Source organism: Macaca nemestrina, chromosome 2 (genome assembly GCF_043159975.1).
Source record: "Macaca nemestrina isolate mMacNem1 chromosome 2, mMacNem.hap1, whole genome shotgun sequence".
NCBI lineage: Eukaryota > Metazoa > Chordata > Mammalia > Primates > Cercopithecidae > Macaca > Macaca nemestrina.
In genome coordinates, this window is record NC_092126.1 from 110,757,148 (window position 1) to 110,773,928 (window position 16,781).

Sequence of the window (16,781 nt, forward strand, 5' to 3'; positions counted from 1 at the left end):
CTGCAATCTCCCAGGTTCGAGTGATTCTCCTGCCTCAGCCTCCTGAGTAGCTGGGATTACAGGTGCACACCTGGCTAACTTTTGTATTTTTATTAGAGACAGGGTTTCACCATGTTGGCCAGGCTGATTTCGAACTCCTGACCTCAGGTGATCCACCCACCTTGGCCTCCCAAAGTGCTGGGATTACAGGTGTGAGCCACCACTCCCGGCCCGGTGTATATTTCTTAAAAACAAGAACATTCTCAGCCGGCCGTGGTGGCCCATGCCTGTAATCCCAGCACTTTGGGAGGCCGAGATGGGCAGATCACAAGGTAGGAGATCGAGACCATCCTGGCGAACATGGTGAAACACCGTGTCTACTAAAAATACAAAAAATTAGCTGGGTGTGGTGGCCGGCACCTGTAGTCCCAGCTACTTGGGAGGGTGAGGCAGGAGAATGGCATGAACCCAGGAGGCAGAGCTTGCAGCTAGCTGAGATCAAGCCACTGCACTCCAGCCGGGGTGACAGAGTGAGACTCCGTCCTCAGTTAAAAAAAAAAAAAAAAACAACATTCTCCTACATGTAAACATTACTACTGAACAACTGTCAAAATCAGGAAATTAACACTGAAACACTACCATTATCTAATCTATAAACTTTATTCAGATTTCATCAATCATACTAGTAATGTCCCTTGGAGCTGAGGTCCCCAACCCCTGGTATCAGTCCATGGCCTGTTAGGAACCTCACAGCAGGAGGTGAGCCGTGGGTGGCAAGTATTATCACCTGAGCTCCACCTCCTGTCAGATCAGCTGCATTAGATTCTCACAGGAGCGCGAATCCTATTGTGAACTGCGCAGGTGAGGGATCTAGGTTGTGTGCTTCTTATGAGAATCTAATGCCTGATGATCTGAGGTGGAACAGCTTCATCCTGAAACCATCCCCCGCCCGTCATCCATGGAAAAATCGTCTTCCATGAAGCCAGTCCCTGGTCCCAAAAAGGTTGGGGACCACTTCCTTAGAGCAAAAAGAACATCCCATATCATGTGTTCTACTTCTTTAGCATACTAAAGAGGTTATGTCTATGTCTTTCTATACTTTAATCTAGAACAGTATTTCTTTGTGTTTCATGAGACTGACTTTTTGGAGATGATAGACCAGTTATTTTATAGAATGTCTTTCAATTTGGGATTGTCTAATGTTTCATGATTAGATTAAGGCAATGCATTTTGGACACTCTGTCCTCAGAGCATCAGCAGAAGGCACATGATCTAGATTTCTCTCATTCCTGGTGATATTAAACTTCATCACCTGGTTAAGGTGAGGTCTACTAAGTTTCTCCATATAAAGTTACTGTTTTTCCCTTTCTGATTACTAAGTATCTAGGGGAGATACCATGGACTGTGTAATTGCCCTATTACTTTATTTCTCAAGTCTACTAGTTTTTATGTCCATTGATGGTTTTCATCGAATTATTATTATTATTTTTTTTTTTTTGAGACGGAGTCTTGGTCTGTCGCCCAGGCTGGGGTGCAGTGGCACAATCTCGGCTCACTGCAACCTCCACCTCCTGGGTTCACGCCATTCTCCTGCCTCAGCCTCCCGAGCAGCTGGGACTATAGGCGCTCGCCACTACGCCCGGCTAATTTTTTGTATTCTTTAGTAGAGACGGGGTTTCACTGTGTTAGCCAGGATGGTCTCGATGTCCTGACCTTGTGATCCGCCCGCCTCGGCCTCCCAAAGTGCTGGGATTACAGGCGTGAGCCACCGCGCCCGGCCCATCGAATTATTAATATGGCTGCCAAATAGTGATTTTCTAATATCCTTCCTCATACTTCATACATTTATTAGTTGGCTTTGGTTTTTGTTTGTTTGTTTGTTTGTTTTTGAGACAGAGTCTCTCTCTGTAGCCTAGGCTGGCGTGCAGTGGCACAATCTCAGCTCAATACAACCTCTGCCTCCCGGGTTCAAGCGATTCTTCTGCCTCAGCCTCCTGAGTAGCTGGGATTATAGGTGCCTGCCACCATGCCCACTAGTTTTGTATTTTTAGTAGAGACAGGGTTTCACCATCTTGGCCAGGCTGGTCTTGAACTCCTGACCTTGTGATCCACCGACCTTGGCCTCCCAAAGTGCTGGGATTACAGGCGTGAGCCCCACCATGCTTGGCCTGATTAGAACCTATCTTAATCCAGTATGACCTCACCTTAATTTGATTATGTCTACAAAGACCTTATTTCCAAATAAGGTCATATTCAGATACTGGTGGGGGGTGCTAAGGCTTCAATATATCTTTTGAGGGGAAAAATTCAACCTGTCACAGACTCCAATTTGTTTTGTTTTGTTTTTCATATGGATGACCAGTTAGCCTGCGTCATTTATTCAGTAGCCATCCTTCCTCACTGGCCTGCAATACTACCTCTGAGTCCATTAAATAGATGTGGATGCCTTGGGTCTATTTCTGGGTTTTCTATTCAGTTCTGAGGGTCTAATGTTGCATTCCTGAACAAACACCCACACTGTCCCAATTACTCAGCAGGCCTAGACATCTGGTAAAACAGGTCTGCTCATTTTGTTTCTCTTCAAGACTGTCTAGTGGCTGGGCACAGTGGCTCACGTCTATAATCCCAGTACTTTGGGAAGCTGAGGCAGGAGGATTACTGGAGGCCAGAGTTTGAGACCAGCCTGGGCAACATAGCAATACCTCTCTCCACAAAATTTAAAAACTTAGCCAGGCATGGTGGCACACACCTGTAGTCCTAGCTACTTAGAAGGCTGAGACCGGTAGAGTACTCGAGCCTAGGAGTTTCAGGCTGCAGTGAGCTAGGATGATGCCACTGCACTCCAGCCTGGGCAATAGACCAAGACCTTGTCTCTTTAAAAAAAAAAGAGAGAGAGAGAGAGAGAGAGAGAGAGACTGTCTAGGCTCTTCTATGGTCTTTGCTTTTCCATATAAATTTGACAAGCAGTATGCCAACTTTCTCACAAAAAACTTGGGAGTTTGGCAGGAATTGCACTGAGCCTATGGATCACATCTCTTCTTCCAGGAAACCTTCCCTCTTCACTAGCCCCATTAGGCTCTCTGTCCCCTCTGGGTTCACACTATCCCTGCCCCATTCTGTAGGGGTGATCTGGCCCACTTGACTGGCCTGAATACCGCAAACCACAAGGTTATGTTCCTTTCAAAAGTCTCCTTCATGTCTCTTGCGTGTGTCCATACCAAGATCTGACTATGAAGACCCTGAAAGCTAGATCTGAGTGACACAGTTATCCTGTCTCCAGGCTCCCCTATACAGAGCCCAGAGCATTGTCTTAGGAATCCTTGGTAGGGCTTGTCTCACACGTCCATGTGAAGAGACCACCAAACAGGCTTTGTGTGAACAACATGGCTGTTTATTTCACCTGGGTGCAGGCAGGCTGAGTCCAAAAAAAGAGTCAGCAAAGGGTGGTGGGATTATCATTAGTTCTTATAGGTTTTGGGATAGGTGGTGAAGAGCAATGTTTTGGGGGCAGGAGGTGGATCTCACAAAGTACATTCTCAAGGGTGGGGGGAATTACAAAGAACCTTCTTAAAGGTGGGGGAGAATTATAAAGAACCTTCTAAAGGGTGGGAGACATTACAAAGTACATCGATCAGTTAGGGTGGGGCAGAAACAAATCACAATAGTGGAATGTCATCAGTTAAGGCTATTTTCACTTTCGTGGATCTTCAGTTGCTTCAGACCATCTGGATGTATATGTGCAGGTCACAGGAAATATGTTGGCTTAGCTTGGGCTCAGAGGCCTGACATTCCTGTCTTCTTATATTAATAAGAAAAATAAAACAAAATAGTGGTAAAGTGTTGGGGTGGTGAAAATTTTGGGGGGTGGTATGGAGAGATGATGGGCGATGTTTCTCAGGGCTGCTTTGAGCAGGATTAGGGGCAGCGTGGGAACCTACAGTGGGAAAGATTCAACTGAAGAAAGATTTTGGGGTAAGGGGTGATATTGTGGGGTTGTTAGAAGGAGCATTTGTCATATAGAATTATTGGTGATGGCCTGGATGTGGTTTTGTTTGAATTGAGAAACTAAATGAAAGACACAAGGTCTGAATAAGAGAAGGAGAAAAACAGGTATTAAAGGACTAAGAATTGGGAGTGCCCAGAACATCCAATTAGAGAGTGTCAAAGGGGGTTCAGTGTAATTATTTGCTTGGTTGGCAAATTTTTGGGCTCTATCCTTGAGTTTTTTTATGTTGTCATATACCAGACCAGATTGATTTAGGTAAAAACAACATTCTTTGTTTAAAAATATACAGAGTCCCCCCCTCTTTTTTTTAAGTGGTGAGTAAGTTGGACCTCGTAATTTGAGGAAAGAGAAATGCAAAGCCAGCAATTGTTTGTTAAAAAAGGATTAGAAACGGCTAGGAGAGAGTGACTGAGATTGATAGTGTGGTGGAGAAAGCTGGGGAGAGGTAGAGGGTGGCATAAGAACAGAATGACAATAAGAGTAAGTATAAAAGTAAAGAATAGGACTTCATCAGGGTGAAAGTATTGGAATGTACTTTGTCACTGAAGATCTTCTATCCACTTCAAGTGAGACTTAAGGGTGGCAGTTTGAGGTAAAACCAGGAGCCACTAAATACCAAGAGCCTGAGAAACTGCTTGGGTGATTTTGTTTCATGCGTCCGTGTGAAGAGACCACCAATCAGGCTTTGTGTGAGCAACATAGCTGTTTATTTCACCTGGGTGCAGGCGGGCTGAGTACGAAAAAGGAGTCAGCAAAGGGCGGTGGGATTATCATTAGTTCTTATAGGTTTTGGGATAGGTGGTGGAGTTAAGAGCAATGTTTTGGGGGCAGGGGGTGGATCTCACAAAGTATATTCTCAAGGGTGGAGAGAATTATAAAGAACCTTCTAAAGGGTGGGAGAGATTACAAAGTACATTGATCAGTTAGGGTGGGGCAGAAACAAATCACAATGATGGAATGTCATCAGTTAAGCCTATTTTCACTTCTGTGGATCTTCAGTTGCTTCTGGCCATCTGGATGTATATGTGCAGGTCACTGGGGATATGATGGCTTAGCTTGGGCTCAGAGGCCTGACAGATTTGACTAATAAAGGCCGGTCCAATATCGGACTGTATAGAGGTGGGAAGGCCAAACCGAGGAATTATGTTTGACAGAATGGAAGAAATGACCATTGTGGCCTTCTCAGACCCTGTGGGAAAGGCCTCTACCCATCCAGTGAAAGTGACTACAGAGACCAAGAGGTATTTTAGTTTCCTGACTCGGGGCATGTAAGTAAAGTCAATTTGCCAGTCCTGGGTGGGGGCAAATCCCCGAGCTTGATGTGTAAGGAAGGGAGGGGGCCTGAACAATCCCTGAGGAGTAGTAGAATAGCAGATGGAACACTGAGAAGTGATTTCCTTAAGGATAGATTTCCACAATGGAAAGGAAATGAGAGGTTTTAAGAGGCGGGCTAGCGGCTTGTAACCTACATGGAAGAGATTATGAAATGATGACAGAATAGAATGGTCCTGTGAGGCTGGAAGGATATATTTTCCTTGGTACAAGAACCATTTGCCTTGTGTGGGAAGAGACTGATAGATGGAAGTTTCAGTGGGGGAGTAGGTGGGAATGACCAGATGAGAAGGAGAAAAACTGCCAAGGGATAGAAGTTGGAACGCTAGCTGGTTTTTTAGCTACCTTATCAGCATAAGCATTGTCCTGAGCGATGGGATCTGATGCCTTTTGATGGCCCTTGCAGTGAATGACTCCAGCTTCCTTTGGAAGTAAAGCGGCCTTGAGAAGAGTTTTTATTAAAGAGGCGTTAATGATGGAGGACCCTTGCGTAGTGAGGAAACCTTTCAGCTCATAAAACAGCATGGTGGTGCAGGATATGGGGTCAGTATAAATATTGATGAGTAGTCCCTTTACAAGAGTGAGTGCCCGAATTAAGGCAATGAGTTCGGCTTGCTGAGAGGTAGTGGAGGGGGCAGAGCAGTAACCTCGATGATAGATGTGGAAGATACTATAGCATAGCCTGCCTTTGCTTGTGTGTGGCGATTAGGCCTGGTAGAACTGCCATCAATAAACCAAGTGTGACAAGGGTGAGGAACAGGAAAGAAGGAAATATGGGGAAGTGGAGTGAATGTCAGGTAGATCAGAGAGATACAGTCACGGGGATCAGGTGTGGTATCAGGAATAATGTGGGAGGCCGGATTGAAGTCCGGGCCAGGAACAATGGTAATTGTAGGAGACTCAACAAAGAGTACAGCTCGCTGAAGGAGCTGGGGAGCAGAAAGTATGTGTCAGGTGTGAGTAAGAAAACAGATTTTGGAAGTTATGAGAGCTGTAGAGAGTGAGTTGAGCATAGTTTGTGATTTTGAGGGCCTCTAAAAGTAATAGCCGCAGCACTGAGACATGATGGCCAGCCTAAAACAGTAAGGTCAAGTTGATTGAACAAAAAGGCTACAGGGCATGGTCCCAGCTGTTGTGTAAGAATTTTGACCACACAGCCCTGTACTTTGGCTATGTGTAATGAAAAGGGTTGGGATGAGTTAGGGAGAGCCAGTATCTAGGGATGTTTTTAAGGAATGGAAAGAGGAGTGGCAAAAGGATTTAGGATCTATGGGGTCAGCTAGGTTTGCTTTTGTGAGTTTACATAATGGTTTAGTCAGGATGGTAAAACTAGGTATCCAAAGGTGAAAGTACCTAACCATACCTAGGAAGGAAAGGAGTTGTTTTGTAGAAGGGGTTTGGGTTTGGGAGATTAGCCAGACACGATCAGCAGGAGAGCACATGTGTTTTCATGAAGAATTATGCCGAGATAGGTAACAGATGAGGAAGAAATTTGGGCTTGACTGAAATAATGGGGGCTGTCCGCAAAGCCTTGAGGCAGTACAGCCCAGCTAATTTGCTGATCCTGATGGCTGTCTGGGTCAGTCCAAGTGAAAGGGAAGAGAGGCTGGGATGAAGGGTGCAAGGAATAGTAAAGAAAGCATGTTTGAGATCCAGAACAGAATAATGGGTTATGGAGGGGTTGTGGAGAGAGGTATTGAGGATAGGAGAGTATATGGCTTTGGCACCACAGGGTGGATAGGCTAGACAATTTGGTTGATAAGGCACAGATCCTGAACTAACCTGTAAGGCTTGGCCAGTTTTTGGACAGGTAAAATGGGGGAATTGTAGGAGAGTTTATAGGCTTTAAAAGGCCATGCTGTAACAGGTGAGTGATAACAGGCTTTAATCCTTTTAAAGGGTGCTGCAGGATGGGATACTGGTGTTGAGCAGGGTAAGGGTGATTAGGTTTTAATGGGATGAAAAAGGGTGCATGATCGGTCGCCAAGGAGGGAGTAGAGGCGTCCTATACTTGTGCTTTAAGGTGGGGAGATACAAGGGGAGGATGCGAAGGGGGCTTTGAACTGGGGAAAAAGGTGGCAATGAGGTTTGGCTGTAGCCCAGGAATAGTCAGGGAAGCAGATAATTTAGTTAAAATGTCTCGACCTAATAAGGGAGCTAGGCAGGTGGCGATAACTAAAAAGGAGTGCATAAAAGAATGTTGTCCAAGTTGGCACCAGAGTTAGGGAGTTTTAAGAGGTTTAGCAGCCTGGCCGTCAATGCCCACAACAGTTATGGAGGCAAGGGAAACAGGCCCTTGAAAAGAAGATAATATGGAGTGAGTAGCCTCCGTATTGATTAAGAAGTGGACAGACTTATCCCTCCACTGTAAGAGTTACCCAAAGTGTGATGGTCCAGGAGGTTTCCGAGGTGATCGGGCAGTGTCAGTCTTCAGCTGCTAAGCCGAGAAGATCTGGGAAGGAGCCAGAGAGCCTTGGGCCAGAGTTCCAGGGTCTCTGGGAGTGGCTGCCGGGCAAGTTGGACAGTCCAATTTCCAGTGGGGTCCCACACAGATGGGACATAGCTTAGGAGGAATCCCAGGCTGTGGACATTCCTTGGCCCAGTGGCCAGATTTCGGGCACTTGTAGCAAGCTCCTGGGGGAGGAGGTTCTGGAGGAACCCCTGGCAGCTGCGGTTCAGGCGTCTGGAGTTCTTGTGTGCTGGAGATGTGGCTGGGGTTTGTCTCACAGTGGAGGCAAGTAATTGCAACTCAGAAATACGTTGCCTGTACTCTATTATTGTGCACCTTGAAGGCAAGGTTAATTGAGTCCTGTTGTGGGGTTTGAGGGCCGGAATCTAATTTTTGGAGGTTTTTCTAATGCCGGGAGGGGATTGGGTAATAAAATGCATATTGAGCATAAGACGGCCTTGTGGCCCCTCTGGGTCTAGGGCCACAAGCGTCTTAGAGTTGCTGCTAAGTGGGCCATGAACTGGGCTGGGTTTTCGTCTCTACCTTGGGTAGTTTATTTAAGTTTGTCATAATTAACAGCTTTGTAAGCTGCCTTTTTAAGCCTTTCAACTAGGCAAGAAACCATGTAATCTCACCTAGCTATACCTGGGGAATTGGCCTGATAGTTCCATTGGGGATCTTCTCGGGGAACTGCTCTAATACCTTCCTGGAGTTCTGGCTCATGAAGCCAGTGGTTATCAGTGCGAGATTGGGCTAGAGAAAAAACTTTCCCGTTCATCTGGAGAGAGGGTAGAAGTTAGGATGACATTTAAATCACTCCAGGTTAAATTGTAGGACAGAGTTAGAATATCAGAATTCCTGTATATATTGAGTGGGGTCTGATGAGAAAAGCCCAAACGCTGGCTGGTTTGGGAAAGGTCAGATAAAGAAAAAGGCACATGTACCCTGACTATACCTTCAGCTCCAGTCACCTCTCTAAGAGGAAATTGTTGGGCAGGTGGGGGAGGGCTAGTTGTGGAACGAATCTGTAAGCCAGACCGGGTGTGAGGAGGGGAGGTGATAGAAGGATTATAGGGTGGGGGAGCAGAGGTTGAGGAAGAACTGGGACCTGGCTTGGCCTTGCGAGGAGCAACCTGGGGAGAAGGGGAGAGGTCAGATGAGTCCATAGAAAAGAAGGATTCAAAGGACTCAGAGCTTGGGGTGGAGACTGAAGGAACAGACAGGAGAGAGAGAAGAAAGATTTGAGATGAGTCGCATTGGGAGCAGTGACTAGGGAGGGACCGATGTGTAAAAGAATGCCTGGACATCAGGCACTTCAGACCATTTGCCCATATTTCGACAAAAATTATCTAGATCTTCTAGGATAGACAAATCAAAAGTGCCATTCTCTGGCCACTTGGAACTACTGTCGAGTTTGTATTGGGGCCAAGCGGTATTGTAGAAGAAAATAAGACGCTTAGATTTTAGGTCAGGTGAGAGTTGAAGAGGTTTTAAGTTCTTGAGAACACAGGCTAAGGGAGAAGAAGGAGGAATGGAGGGTGAAATGTTGCCCATAGTGAAGGAGGCAAGTTTAAAGAGAAGGGTAAAGACATGGAGAAGTGGGGTGGGGAGCAGCCCTGGGCTGCAACGTGGGTGAGCAGCCAAAGCAGGCATCCCCGCAACTGACTTGCCACCAAGGGAACGTGGGTTAATGATCAAGGCAGGCATCCCCGTGGAGATCAGCCACCAATGGAACGTGAATGAATAATCAGAGAGGCATCCCCGCAATGATTAAATACCAAGAGAAGACTGCCTCTGTAACCGGCGCTGGAGTTTTGGGTCCACGGATAAAATGTGTCTCCTTTGTCTCCATCAGAAAATGAAAGGAATTGAAATGAAGGGAGAGATTGAAGAGTGGCGCCAAGATTGAAAGGAGAAAGAGGTTGAGGGATAGTGAGAGAGGCTGGAGAAGAGAGTAAAAAGAAGCCGCTTACCCGATTTAAAATCAGTGAGATGTTCCTTGGGCTGGTTGGTCTGAGGACCCGAGGCTGTAGGTGGATCTCTTCAAGGAGTGAGGATGAGGAGAGCAGATTGGTCTCCCGAAGGAGTCCCGGGTTTCGGCACCAAATGTCTCATGCGTCCATGTGAAGAGACCAGCTATCAGGCTCTGTGTGAGCAACATGGCTGTTTATTTCACCTGGGTGCAGGCAGGCTGAATCTGAAAAAGGAGTTAGCAAGGGTGGTGGGATTATCATTAGTTCTTATAGGTTTTGGGATAGGCGATGGAGTTAAGAGCAATGTTTTGGGGGCAAGGGGTGGATCTCACAAAGTACATTCTCAAGGGTGGGGGGAATTAGAACCTTCTTAAGGGTGGGGAGAATTACAAAGAAACTTCTTAAGGGTGGGAGAGATTACAAAGTACATTGATCAGCTAGAGTGGGGCAGAAACAAATCACAATGGTGGAATGTCATCAGTTAAGCTATTTTCACTTCTGTGGATCTTCAGTTGCTTCAGGCCATCTGGATGTACATGTGCAGGTCACTGGGGATATGATGACTTAGCTTGGGCTCAGAGGCCTAACAGGCCCCTTTCTCTAATCCCCTACTCAGTCTATGTAACCCTTAAACAAACTTAGGCCATATCATATCCCTGGGTCTATTCAAACCCTCCCCATGGTTCCCCAGCTTGTCCAAAGAAAACCCACATCCTTATCATGGTCTTCGAGACCTGACTCTATCTGCAACACCTGACTCCATCTGTAACCCCTCGCCTCACCCCTCCTTGTTGCCTCTGTGACCCCATCTCCTCTATTCTACACACTCACTCAACCTCAGACACTCTGGCCTCCCTGCTGTTCTTCAGGCATGCCAGATACAGTCCTAGTTCAAGACCTTTGCATTTGCTGTTCCCCCTTTCTGAAACACTCTTCCCCTAGTTATGCCCTGTCTTGCTCCCTCACTTCGTTCAGATCTCGGCTCAAATAGTATCTTCTCAGTGAATCCTCCCCTGACCACCCAATATAAAATTGCATTGTCCTCTACCTATATTCCCACCTTCCTCTCCCTGTTTGATTTTCTTCCTACCACAGCAGTTGTTGCCATCTAACATACTGTCTACTCTTTATTGTGTTAATGTCTATGTCCCTCCCTAAAATGGGACCTCATGCAGGCAGAGCTCTTTACCTGTTTTGTTCAACAGCACCTAGAACAATGTCTAGGACACTGTGGGTGTTGAATAAATATCTGTTGAATAAAAGAACTGAGAGAGATGAGACTCATGTCCAGCCCAGACTTTTTTTTTTTTTTTTTTTTTGAGACGGAGTCTCGCTCTGCCGCCCAGGCTGGAGTGCAGTGGCCGGATCTCAGCTCACTGCAAGCTCCGCCTCCTGGGTTTACGCCATTCTCCTGCCTCAGCCTCCCGAGTAGCTGGGACTATAGGCGCCCGCCACCTCGCCCGGCTAGTTTTTTTGTATTTTTTAGTAGAGACAGGGTTTCACCGTGTTAGCCAGGATGGTCTCGATCTCCTGACCTCGTGATCCGCCCGTCTCGGCCTCCCAAAGTGCTGGGATTACAGGCTTGAGCCACCGCGCCCGGCCCAGACTTTTTTTTTTTGAGACAGAGTATCGCTTTGTCCCCAGTCTGGAGTGCAGTGGCATGATCTCGGCTCACTGCAACCTCTGCCTCCCAGGTACAAGCGATTCCCCTGCCTCAGCCTCCCAAGTAGCTGGGATTACAGGTGCCTGCCACCATGCCCAGCGAATTTTTGTATTTTTTAGTAGAGAAGGAGTTTCACCATGTTGGCAAAGCTGATCTGGAGCTCCTGACCTCAGGTTATCTGTACGCCTCTGCCTCCCAAAGTGCAGCCCAGACTCATTTATATTCACTTGTTGAGAGACTTTGTGTGGTTCCCTCCTGAGTCCAGGCCTGGGTTTCTACATTGGTAAAATGGGGAAGGGTGTGTGTGTTTTTAAGGGCCCATCTGACTCTGTTGGGTGTGATGGAGAGGCTATCTTGAGAAAACAGTGTGCTGCCCCCTCGTGACAAGGCGGACTCTTCCCCAGTACCATCAAGTCTTAGGCTTCTAACTTCCAACTCTGCTGGGAAATACATGTTAGGAGGGCATCCCCTGCCCCGGAGTCATTCTTTCTGCTGTCTCACCTCCACCAACCCATCCCCACCCTCAGCATTCGAGGCCTGTGAAGGTCCTCTTGGTCTTTGATGCCTTTCACACCAATCGCCTTTCATGTCACTGTGACCCTGTGTTATGGGCTAAATGTGCCCCCTCCATTACTCCCCATTTCATGTTTGAAGTCCTAACCTCCAGTACCTCAGAATGTGACTGAATTTAAAGGCAGGGTCACCAGGCTCAGGGATAAGATGGCCATTAACAAGCCAAGGAGAGAGGCCTCAGAAGAAACCAACTCTGCTAATACCTTATCTCAGACCTCTAGCCTCCAGAACTGTGAGAAAACACATTTCTGCTTAACCCACTCAGTATGTGGTACTTTCCTATGGCCACTCTAGCAAATGAATACACCCTTGAACTCACAGAATAATTTATTATTTTTTTAATTTATTTTTTTGTTGTTGTTGAGACGGAGTCTCGCTCTGTCACCCAGGCTGGAGTGCAGTGGCTGGATCTCAGCTCACTGCAAGCTCTGCCTCCCGGGTTTACGCCATTCTCCTGCCTCAGCCTCCCGAGTAGCTGGGACTACAGGCGCCCGCCACCTCGCCCGGCTAGTTTTTTGTATTTTTTAGTAGAGATGGGGTTTCACCGGGTTAGCCAGGATGGTCTTGGCCTCCCAAAGTGCTGGGATTACAGGCTTGAGCCACCGCGCCCGGCCAGAATAATTTATTTCATTTGTTGTAGTTCAACTCCAGAAGCACCATGTGGGGACAAGTTGTTCCCATTCCACCTTGGGAGTGGAGGCCAGGCGAAGGAAAGACAGTAGGGCCAAAGCTATCACTCTAGGAAGCTCATGAGGAAGGAACCCATCTGCCCAGCTCTCCTGAATCCTGGAGGCTAGCCAGAGCTCCCTCTTGCCTCTGCAATTCCACCTACCTGGAATGCCCATCTCTATAGATCTTCTCCATCTTGCAAGGCCCAGTTTAGGGCTTCCTACTTCTCCCCTTCCTCTCTCACTTCCTGTTCCAGCCCATACTGAACTGCAACAGCTTAATCCTGACCCCTTGCTGGCCTCAAGTTTGGGTCCTGGGCTGCCTGTGTCCTGTGGCCAAGCGGCCGCCTCCTTCTTTGCTCAGTAATGCTATGATGTAGTCTCCCAATTCCCAGCCTGCTCTGGACTCAGCTGTTGTGCCTAGGTCTTGCAGCTCCCTTATGGCTGACCAGTGCTTCACCATCAGAAAGCCCCAAGGTAGGCTGCTTCATATTTTTGTATTTCACTACAAATTGTGTTTGGGCAGTTTTGCAGGGTGTGGGCCTTCCCGTAATTTCTTTCTTGTGTTTGTTTTGAGACAGAGTCTTGCTCTGTCACCCAGGCTGGAGTGCAGTGGTGCAATCTTGGCTCACTGCAACCTCCACCTCCCAAGTTCAAGCGATTGTCTTGCCTCAGCCTCCGTAGTAGCTGGGACTACAGCCACACACCACCATACTGAGCTAATTTTTGTATTTTTAGTAGAGATGGGGTTTCACTATATTAACCAGGTTGGTCTTGAACTCCTGACCTCAAATGATCTGCCCACCTTGGCCTCCAAAAGTGCTGGGATTACAGGTGTGAGCCACCATGCCCGGCTTTGCCTGAAATTTCTCTACTTCTGACCAGGTGACCTCAAGATGGTCTTCCAGGTTGGGTGCAGTGGCTCATGTCTGTAATCCCAGGACTTTGGGAGGTTGAGGCAGGCAGATTGCTTGAGCCTAGGAGTTCAAGACTAGCCTGGGCAACATGGCAAAAACCCATCTCTACAAAAAATACAAGAAAAAATTAGCCAGGCCTGGTGGCACACGCCTGTACTCCAGCTACTAGGGAGGCTGAGGTTGGAGAATTGAGTGAGCTCAGGAGGCCAAGGCTGCAGTGAGCTGACATCACACCATTAGCACTCTGGTCTGGGCAAACAGAGCGAGACTCTATGTCTCAAAATATATATATATATATATATCTTCCAGAAACAAACCCTTCTAGGATGCTAGAAGAACTGAGAAATTTTTCTTTCTCTTTAAATAATTTGCAAACTCATATATATATATATATATATAAAAAAACAAAGTTTACAATTTTTTTTTTTTTTTTGAGATGGAGTTTCACTCTTGTTGCCCAGGCTGGAGTGCAATGGCGCAAATCTTGGCTCACCACAACCTCTGCTTCCCAGGTTCAAGCGATTCTCCTGACTCAGCCTCCCGAGTAGCTGGGATTATAGGCACGGGCCACCATGACCGGCTAATTTTGCATTTTTAGTAGAGACAGGGTTTCTCCATGTTGGTCAGGCTGGTCTTGAACTCCCAAATCAGGCGATCCACTCACCTCGGCTTCCCAAATTGCTGGAATTACAGGTGTGAGCTACCGTGCCTGGCCACAAAGTTTACAATTTCAAGCGTACAGTTCAATGGCATTAAATATGTTCAGATTGTTGTACAGCCATTAAAGAGTAACTCTCCATTCTCCCCTCCCCCAGCCCGACAAACACCATTCTACTTTCTTTCTCCATAAATCTGACTAACTAGGTATCTCAAATAAGCCTAATACAGTATTTGTCCTTTTGCAACTGGCTTATTTCACTTAGCATAATGTCTTCAGGGTTCATTCATGCTGCAGCATGTAACAGAATTTCATTCTTTTTTAAGGCTGAATAATATTCCATTGTATGTACATACAACATCTTTATTCATGCATCCATCCATCAATGAATGGGTTGCTTCTCCCTTTTGGCTACTGTGAAATGATACTGCTATGAACATTCATGTAATTTCATTTTCTTCTGCTCTAACTCCAACTGGAATAAAGCTAGGCCCTTGACTAAGTCCTGAAAGGGTTTAAAGTCTCATAACAAAGGGACCTGGGCTCTACCTTGTGGGTGAAGCCTGTCTTAGAATCCCAGATCCCACATCCCACGGTCTCCACAATGTTTTTTTTTTTTTTTTTTTTTTTTTTACACATGGTTTCGCTTTTGTTGCCCAGGCTGGAGTGCAATGGCACAATCACGGCTCACTGCAACCTCTGCCTCCCGGACTCAAGCGATCCTCCCGCCTCGGCCTCCTGAGTAGCTGGGACTACAGGTGTACATGAGCCAACACGTCCTGCTAATTTTTGTATTTTTTGTAGAGACGGGGTTTGGCCATGTGGGCCAGGCTAGTCTTGAACTCCTGGACTGAAGCGATCCGCCCACCTCGGCCTCCCAAAGTGATGGGATTACAAGCGTGAGCCACTGCGCCAAACATGGTGGTCTCCACATTTCATCTAGAACCAGTCAAAGGCCTTGACCTTGAGCTTAACACAGACCTGAACCTTTGCTCTTCCCGTTTTCCCTTATCAGTAAACAGTCCCACAGCCACCCAGCTGCACAAGTCAGAAGCTTGGAAAACATATTCGACGTCCTCATTCCCTTACATCCATCCATTCCAAGTTCTGATACTTCTGTCTCCTAAATATTCCTCAAATATTTCTCAAAGTGGGCAAAATATTTCTTTGCCCACTTTTTATTTCCCTCTGCTTTGCTACAATCACCTGTCTCCTGGAAGACTACAAAAGACTCACTGGTCTCCCAGCTCCCACTTTTGCACTCACTATCTCCAGGCCATTCTCTGTTACTTGTTTCTATTGTTACTATTATTTTGAGACGGAGTCTCGCTCTGTCGCCCAGGCTGGAGAGCAGTGGCGCGATCTAGGATCACCGCAACCTCCGCCTCCCGGGTTCAAGCGATTGAACCTCCAGCCTCAGCCTCCCGAGTAGCCTATTATTTATTTCTAAAAGTAGGTGATACTGCCATACGATTTAACAATTCCTGCTCTACAGGTCCTCTCTACAGAGGCAACAGGTGCTCTCCATTCCGTGGTCTCCTTCCAGATATTCTGGGCCTCCCTGGGAGCTCACCTGGCCGGATACCTTCCCCCACCCACTTTCCTACAGGGCCAGGGGCCTCCTCGCTCCGCTTGAGACGCTCCATCCAGGCGCTCCCTCCCTATCGTCCGTCTCCCTTGGGCACTGCCCGGCCTCCCAGGCTGGGCTGAGTAGGCCAGTCTCTGGTCAGTCATTCTTCTGTTCCAAAGCTCGAAAGCCTTCGCAGCCCTGAGAATGAAACCCCCTGCTCTCAGCACCGACTCCTTCAGGCCAGGTGGCCCCTCCGCACCCTCTCTTAAGCCAGTTTTCGCGTCATCTCTTCCCAGCGGCCCGCCTGCCACGTCATCTCTACCACAGCACCAGTCCTCCACGGCCCTTGACAATACTTGGGAGGGCAAGTTCATAGGTGAGTTCTCACGCTCTTCCTAGGAGGGAGGAGCGCGGCGGGAGGGGCCGGCAGGCGGGCTTGGCCCGGGAGCGGGGAATAAGGTCGCTCCGCGCCTCTCAGTTTAGCAGAGGAAGACTATTAACCCAGAAACCCTTTCGCCTCGGGCTGGCGAGCTCCTCCCCGCCCTACTCCCTCCGCGCGAAGAAGACTGAGCCTGCGCAACAGGGACTGCGCCTGCGCAAAAGACCACGCGGGCGGGGGAGGAAACTGCAACTCCCGGCAGGCAGGTGGTATTTTTCATTCCCTCCCGTGACCAGTGACTTCCGGCGCGAAGGGGCGGGGCTGGGCTCGTGGCTGAGCCAGCAGCTGCAGCAGCTACGGGAGTGGCCGGGTGGCCGGCTGGCGCCAGCCGCCATGGAGGCCGTGCCCCGCATGCCTATGATCTGGCTGGATCTGAAGGAGGCTGGTGACTTCCACTTCCAACCAGCTGTTAAGAAGGTGAGCTTGCCTTCCGTCTTCCCCCCCATCCGCCGCGTATCTCCGTCGTCTGCCAGCGCGTGACGCCCCCTGCGCGCCCATCACCTCAGGCCCCGTCGCAGGGTCCGGTGAGGCCAGGAGGGGCTTCCGCCAGTGTT

The 16,781-nt window shown here is 47.9% G+C and overlaps 1 protein-coding gene and 1 long non-coding RNA gene across 2 annotated transcripts in view; one reads left to right on the plus strand and one right to left on the minus strand.

Moving 5' to 3' along the window:
- Positions 1-3,371: 3,371 nt before the first annotated feature.
- LOC105480384 (uncharacterized) lies at positions 3,372-16,389 on the minus strand. Its single transcript, XR_986444.3, has 3 exons — positions 15,792-16,389; positions 9,740-9,963; positions 3,372-3,774 (listed from the first exon to the last, which is right to left on the minus strand). It is a non-coding gene; the product is annotated as an uncharacterized lncRNA (long non-coding RNA).
- A 76-nt stretch (positions 16,390-16,465) lies between these two features.
- Positions 16,466-16,781, plus strand: part of LOC105480383 (protein tyrosine phosphatase non-receptor type 23) — a 33,135-nt gene continuing 32,819 nt past the window's right edge. The window contains exon 1 of the mRNA XM_011739125.3: positions 16,466-16,644. Coding sequence (XP_011737427.2) covers positions 16,561-16,644 — 84 coding nt within the window. The 5' untranslated portion in view covers positions 16,466-16,560. The remainder of the gene's footprint in view (positions 16,645-16,781) is intronic.